At 40.5% G+C, this 6,858-nt stretch overlaps 1 protein-coding gene across 2 annotated transcripts; it reads right to left on the reverse strand.

Moving 5' to 3' along the window:
- Nucleotides 1-2,070: 2,070 nt before the first annotated feature.
- Nucleotides 2,071-6,252, reverse strand: gprin3b (GPRIN family member 3b). Of its 2 annotated transcripts, none has more exons than XM_077719110.1 (2): nucleotides 6,043-6,252; nucleotides 2,071-4,052 (listed from the first exon to the last, which is right to left on the reverse strand). In XM_077719110.1, exons 1-2 carry the CDS (start codon nucleotides 6,068-6,070, stop codon nucleotides 2,617-2,619), a joined length of 1,464 nt encoding a protein of 487 aa, XP_077575236.1. In that variant the 5' UTR covers nucleotides 6,071-6,252; the 3' UTR covers nucleotides 2,071-2,616. The 2 variants fall into 2 exon arrangements, with proteins under 2 accessions (XP_077575236.1, XP_077575237.1); XM_077719111.1 differs by lacking the exon at nucleotides 6,043-6,252 and adding an exon at nucleotides 4,577-4,758.
- Nucleotides 6,253-6,858: the final 606 nt, after the last annotated feature.

Raw genomic sequence — 6,858 nt, forward strand, 5'->3', positions numbered from 1 at the left:
ACGACCAACCCTGCTCTCCCTCATTTTCCTTTTTAACCCCCCACGAAAGCAGCTTACAAAATAAAGAAACCCTTACATAACGTGACAGTTGTTCACAGAGCTTTACAATAACGCAGAGTGATACGTTTCGCCGTTTTTTTCCGTGATTTACCAGCGCATCTGTCCGCCGTAATTACCACGCCGCACGCAGAAGGTGACCTTTCGCGAGTGCTTGTTTTTTTTTGCGCAAAGACGACGACATTCTGCCAATTCCGCGACGGATTTTTAGAGATTACCGGCATGTTTATTCCTCGGTGGTCCAAATCTAGCCCGCGGGCCATAAGTTTGACACCCGTGACCTATGAAGATGCCATTTTGGAGGCGGGATCAGACATTCGCATTTTCAGATTCGAAAAAAAATCTTCCCAAAAGATAACATTAATCCAAATATCCCACAGAAATTAGTATTGCGGTTTGATAAAGGGGTGCCGGAGACCGGCAAGGCTACACGAGCCAATATAGGCCATGAATTCCCACGGGAGCGGATGGAAGTCAGGAAGACGAGTGGCGACACGGGTACAAAACGGGAGGAAGCTGCTTGCCTTGGCAGATTAGGAGATTTTTAATCACAGCGATGTTAGCGAAGCTTCATTAGCGTCGCCCAAAATGGACCAAAAAAGACCAAAATGTACAAATTGGACATTTCTACTTTGGCTAATTCTCATTAGCATTTTTTTTATGATGAACCGTCATCTATTTTTCAATGAAAACCAAATTAAAAATGGCTGTTTTTTAGAAGCTAACAGCCTTTCAAAATTGAACAGAACAAGTTTTAGCGCTGGTTGAAATATCCACGGATTTGAAGGGTGGATTACATGGGATTAAAGGAGCTGTAAAGTCCACTATAGTCGCCGCAATCTCAAGATTTACTCTACTATCTCTCAGATTTTAATCACCACTTCAAAATACTTCAGGCAGGCCAAAAAAAAATGTAAATAAATGCGGCCGATATAGTCATTTATTTCAAAATAGAGAAAAGATTAACAGATGAAACGCTAAGCAAAATTTACGTCTATAAACAAAATTAAAGAAAAAAACATATTTTGCATAAAATAGGATAATACTCACGTACTTTTGCCTCTTATTTCTTGCTCAGGGTGCCGCCATCTAACCTAAAAGTAACAATATAGACACGCTTCCTGGTTGTACTGCTCACATGACCTCCTTTTTGAATTTGTGTATTGTAGACGATCCTTTCGCTTCATACAGTATCTCAGAAATACCATAAATGATGATTTTTCTTAATATTTTCCCTTCAAAGTAACACATTTGTACTCCTTATTAAAACCATGAATATGCGGGTGAAAATTGTGAATCAGGGGGCGGCTTATATGAGGGAAATTCTAAAATTCAACCATTTTAAGGTCATTTTAAGGCTAAAATACAATTTCCGGAAAAATATGTTAATATGAAACACTAGACTGGTGAGTTTTATTCATCTTTTAATATAAAATCAAAGAGTAAACAGACATGTTAGCATACAGTCCCTTTGTCCTTATATAACGGCACTAAGAAAATCAATGTTCATCAAAGGCGGGGGTCTTAGAAAATAAAATGTAGGACCCCCAATACCTTAAAACAAAGCATGATGAGATGGGTTTGTTTTCTTTGAAATATTTGCACAAGATATGATGGTAAATCATAGCCGCCATTTTTAAAATGCAGTTCCTCATAGTCCTATAACCATTGCCATTGCAACTAGTAATACACATGCATTACTCTATTACAGTAATCCCTCGAATATCGCGGATATTGTAGGCCGATAATCGAAAAACCGCAAAGTAGGATCACCACTATTATTATGACCATGTTATATTGCCTTTGAGTAGTTTAGAGCAGGGGTGTCAAACCCAAAAAAATCACTTACTTGATGGGTATATTTCTGGTAAATTTGGGGTACATTTGGGGTACATTTTGGGTAAATTTTGGGTAAATTTGGGGTAAATTTGGGGTAAATTTTGGGTAAATTTTGGGTAAATTTTGGGTGAATTTTGGGTAAATGTTGGGTAAATGTTGGGTAAATGTTGGGTAAATGTTGGGTAAATTTTGGTTAAATTTTGAGTACATTTTGGGTCATTTTCTGTTGATTTTGGGAGATTTACAGGGGACTTGTTGGTTTTGGGGCATTTTAAGCTCCTTTTTTTTAACTCATTGGCGGCCAGTGCAGGCGCCGTTTGGATGGCAGAATGAACCAATGAGATTGCAGATAGGAAATTGACCAACACATGTCAAACATCCGCTTTTTTGAAGAAAAAATTAAAAATTCAATTATATACCTACTGAATGAGCTCCAAAAAAGCCATCAGGCAGAAAGACCCCGTGGGCCGTTTTGGACCCACCACCGGGCCACTTTTGGCCCGCGGGCCGCAGGTTTGACACCCCTGAGTAAAATACATATACTATATTCTTTATCTTCTCTCTTGTTTCTATCAAAATTAGTCGTTGATTTGAGTCCCTTTTTACTCTCTTGTTCACAAACGTCACAAACGGACTACTTGGTCTATCTATGACATTCCGAGGTACTATTGTCGTCACCACGGCGACCATCTCATACTCAATTTGACATTGGCTCCACCTCTAATCCAAGACTGCGGAGGGAGGGGGGCGGGCGCAGCAGTCGGGACGCCGCACGTTCCGCAACACGGCACGAAACGGGTTGCGTTGGCGCCGCTTGGTCTTCTTGGTCGCCATTGGCGAGTCCGGTCCACTGATGGACTTGCGGAAGGAAGTCTGGGCGATCAATTTCCTCTCTTGCTCCTTAATTTTGCACTGCAAGTGGCTCTGGATGGCGAACCCTAACGACTCGGGGTCAACCGAGGCCCCGTAGACCTCCCAGGTCATACCCTGTTCATCCCAGACTACGTCATGGACGCTTTTCCGCGGCCGCCGTTCGTCGTCGCTTCCCTCCGCGTCCGTCCGAAGCTCGCCAGAATCGGCGTCCGTCGGGGAGTCTTTCGTGGTTTTCCGTTCCTCGGACGTTTTGGCGCCTTTGACGGTGGCGTCCATCTTTGTGGGGTCTTTTAATTTCGGTTTTCTGGTTTCTGGTTCCTGGCGCACTGGTTGGGTCCTGCTCAGAGTTGGGGAGGGGCTTTTTTTAGGCCCCGCCCTATGATGGGAGTCCACCGTTGTTATTTCCGTCGCTGAGGTCACGTTTGGGGGTGAACCAATCTGGCGGGAGCTCAAACTAGCGCCGGATCGGTAGACGACGGAAACTCCCTGCACTTCATGGAAGAGGGCGGAGTCAGGCTTGGAGGGGAGGAGACTCGGGCTGGTGGACACGGCCTTGGAGGCGGTGCTAGCCACTGCCTGGACCTCGGCGTCGCGACCCCCAGGGGTCGGTCGTGGGGAGGTCATAGTGGAAGCTTCCTTGTAGAGTTTGCGACAAGGTTCGAGTACCAAAACCGGATCTGGTTTTGGTGCTGGACTGTGTTGGTCTATGGTGACTTGCGCTATGTGTAGTTTGTCTATGGGGATTTTATCTTTAGATTCTTTGTCTATGGGTACTTCTTTGAGGTTCTGGGCGAGCAGGGGTGCCGTTTCAGAGCTTTGCTTGCAATCCTGAGGAGAAATTGAATGTCTTCGTTTATGTCCGGGTTCTTTTGGACTTGAAATGTTATTGTTTTTTTGTTGGACCATGTTACGATCCGACGAGGTTTTGGAGGAGATGTCGTCTGGGGGTGCTTCGACCAGTCGGGCTGGACTTTTTTGGGTATTTTCGTTAGCAAAGCTAATGTTATCGTTAGCATCTCTTAGCCTGGTGGTTTCGCTTGATGCTTCTGTTGTGTTTTTGAGGGCGCCAGAGGGCGCCGGTGAGCCGTTCTCTTCCCGTTTTCCGCCAGAAAGTTTCAGGTCGGTTTCGGCGGGCCAGTTAGCGTTGGGCTCCTTGTCGGCTGTGGCCAGTGGAGGCACCATCTGGACGGTCACTGTCCTTTTTGGGTTGGATCCCATCCTGGAGGGAGGGGGCGGGGCACCTTCACGCTTCAAATGCTGTTGTAATCCAAATGCGCTCTCTCCTATGACAAGAGCGAAAACAGCCACGGTCATTCGGGGTGTTCCAAAAAAAGCATTTGTGGGTCACCTAACATGACATTTCAATTACGGTTAAATACGATGCCCAAATAAATCTAGTTTCTAAAATCATTGGTTGATTGCAAAATGACATTGAGATCTTTTTGCATTCATTTTTTTTGGATGACATTATTTTCTACAACTTTATGACATATTTGGCGCGGAGGAATAGTGGTTTGCATGTCGGTCTCGCAGTTCTGGTGTCGAGGGTTTGATCCCATGTGGAGTTTTTGCATGTTGCTTATGTGGGTTTTCAATGGGTACTCCATTTTACCTCCCAAGTCCCATAAATATTCATGCTAGGCTAATTTAGCGCTCTAAATTACCATCTGTTAATCGCAAAACGATGAATTTACCACCAAAATAGTGATAAAAATGTACAAAAATAATTTCCATTCATGACTTAATCTTACAAGCTCAATTGAAAATAAAATATTTACCAAATTAAAGGCAAAAACGTTTAATCTACCTAATAATTAACTCATACACCGCCAGTACAATTGTCAATAATAGACATCTAATCCATTTAAATGGATTTGTTACCATATAGACTGGTTAAAAGAAACAAAAAGTCATTTTTGTAACCAAAGAGCGCTTCCTGAATCATAGCGAGGTTTGTTTTAAGCGCCATGTTGATAGATTTATCCACTGTCTTCTCTCAACAAAGCCTGTAAAGCACACCGTGGCATTCCTTTTTAATGATGCCGCATCTGGTGTTCTCGTTAGCGTCAACGAGTCGTACGGTTGTCACGTGCTGTTTCCATAGAGATGCATGTCAACATACTGGTGTCAAAGTGGCGGCCCGGGGGCCAAAATCTGGCCCGCCGCATCATTTTGTGCGGCCCGGAAAGTCAATCATGAGTGCTGAATTTCTGTTTTAGGATCAAATTAAAATGAAGAGTATAGATGTATATTAAATTTTCTGATTTTCCCATTTTTCAGTCAATTATTGTCATTTTTAAATCATTTTTTCTGTGTTTTTAGTTCAAAAATCATTTTGTAAAATTTAAATGGACAAATAGTGACGTCAAAGGCATCTAATGAGTTAACAGTAAATATGTTTCTTGATTACATTTTTAAAACTACTACTATAAAAACAAGAAAGAAAAAAATTTATACATGTTATTTTTTTACCTATTATTTATTCAATAATTGTTTAATGCATTCAAAAGGAACATTTTGGGTCACATAAGCCACCAAAAAATAATATTGTGACCTAAACATGATCAAAAATATGGACATCTGATCATAATCGAGTGTTTGTTTTGTTTGTATATCATGTTTTCATGTCCAAAATTAATCACCACCACGAAGAATAAAAGAAAACTTTCTCCCCACTGAGAAAATCATAAAAATCCATATATAAATCACTCAAAAAAACGCAGTTTTCAAACATAACGTTAAAAAAACATGGTCACTTCTACAACAAAACTTACGGTAAATGATTCTCACTATTAGAAACACAGTCCAATTAACCTGTCTACTTACCGTATCATCATTTAAATACACTTCTAATAATCACATTCATCTTGAAATCATTCTCTCCATTAATTTTACTATAAAATAAAGATCTTGAACACTAAAATATTCCATAATCATCAAATCTAATCCTCACACACGAATACAACCATTTTATATTAATTATTTTAAATTGTCCCACAGTCCAGGTGCCTTAGTGGACAGACAAAAGACGCCTTTTTTTCAAACACACGTCTATCACCACGATGCAAATATTAATATAATAACCTTTTCATGCATTCCCCTTCAATTGCATTCATTTACGAATGGAATCCCTCTCATGCAGAAGCATAAAAATGGCAATAAAACACTCACATCCAACGATGGGCTCCTTTTTTTTGCAGGTTTGACCTTGCGGGTGCACGCGACATTTTTGTGGTGTTCGGGGTTCGAAAAAAAAGGAGTTGGGTTGCTTACCTTGACGGGGGCGCTGCGGTTCGCGCATCCGTGTCGGTGAGGGATAAAAACGGCCACGGTTGACATGAGCCACGCCCTCTTTGCTGGAAAACCAGAGGAGATTTTTACCCTCTTTTTTCTTTTCTTTTTCTTTTTTTCTTTTTTTTTTTTTTGAAAGGGAGGGGATGTTCCCCGCACAATTCGACGTGAGCTGCAGTGAGTCACCGTCAAAAAGTGGGATGGTCCTGTTTGTATCAGAGTAAACAAAAAAAGACGAATATTTATGAATATTATTATTATTATTTTTAATAATTTGGTCGTTCGGATAGTTTTGGGTACTATAATTACAAAAAAATAGGACTAGAAAGTGGAATATACATGTTAATTGGGGATCCTATTCGATACGATATGCGATACGAGGATCCCGATAATAATTTATAGCAATTTATAATAACGATTTTATAGCGTGGCGATAATAATAATACCCGTGATGGGAAATTTATATTTTATGATATAATTATCAAAAAAGAGAAATAAAAATCTATTTTTAATGGGATAAAATATGTTTTTGACAAAAATTAATTGTCTGTCATAGATAATGAGACAATTTTTAAATACAGTGACAGTATATCATTCTAATTTTCTTGTAAATGAATGAGTATCCAATATAGAGTAGTATAAACAATATGAGTTAGATTAATCTAGATGTAAATATGTATACTATTGTGAGTTTTCTGCAGTCATATGTACCTTTTTTTTCCCTAAAGAATCTTTGGCGTAGTACAATGACGTCATGGTTGCAAATTAGGCACAAAATGGCGCCCTCTCCTGTAGCTA

This window comes from Stigmatopora nigra, chromosome 6 (genome assembly GCF_051989575.1).
Source record: "Stigmatopora nigra isolate UIUO_SnigA chromosome 6, RoL_Snig_1.1, whole genome shotgun sequence".
NCBI lineage: Eukaryota > Metazoa > Chordata > Actinopteri > Syngnathiformes > Syngnathidae > Stigmatopora > Stigmatopora nigra.

Coding starts and splice junctions, on each gene's coding strand:
- gprin3b (XM_077719110.1), bottom strand. CDS start 6,070: ATGCGCGAACCGCAGCGCCCCCGTCAAG. Junction 4,053..6,042: donor ACCGCAGCGCCCCCGTCAAG/GTAAGCAACCCA, acceptor CTCTTGTCATAG/GAGAGAGCGCATTTGGATTA.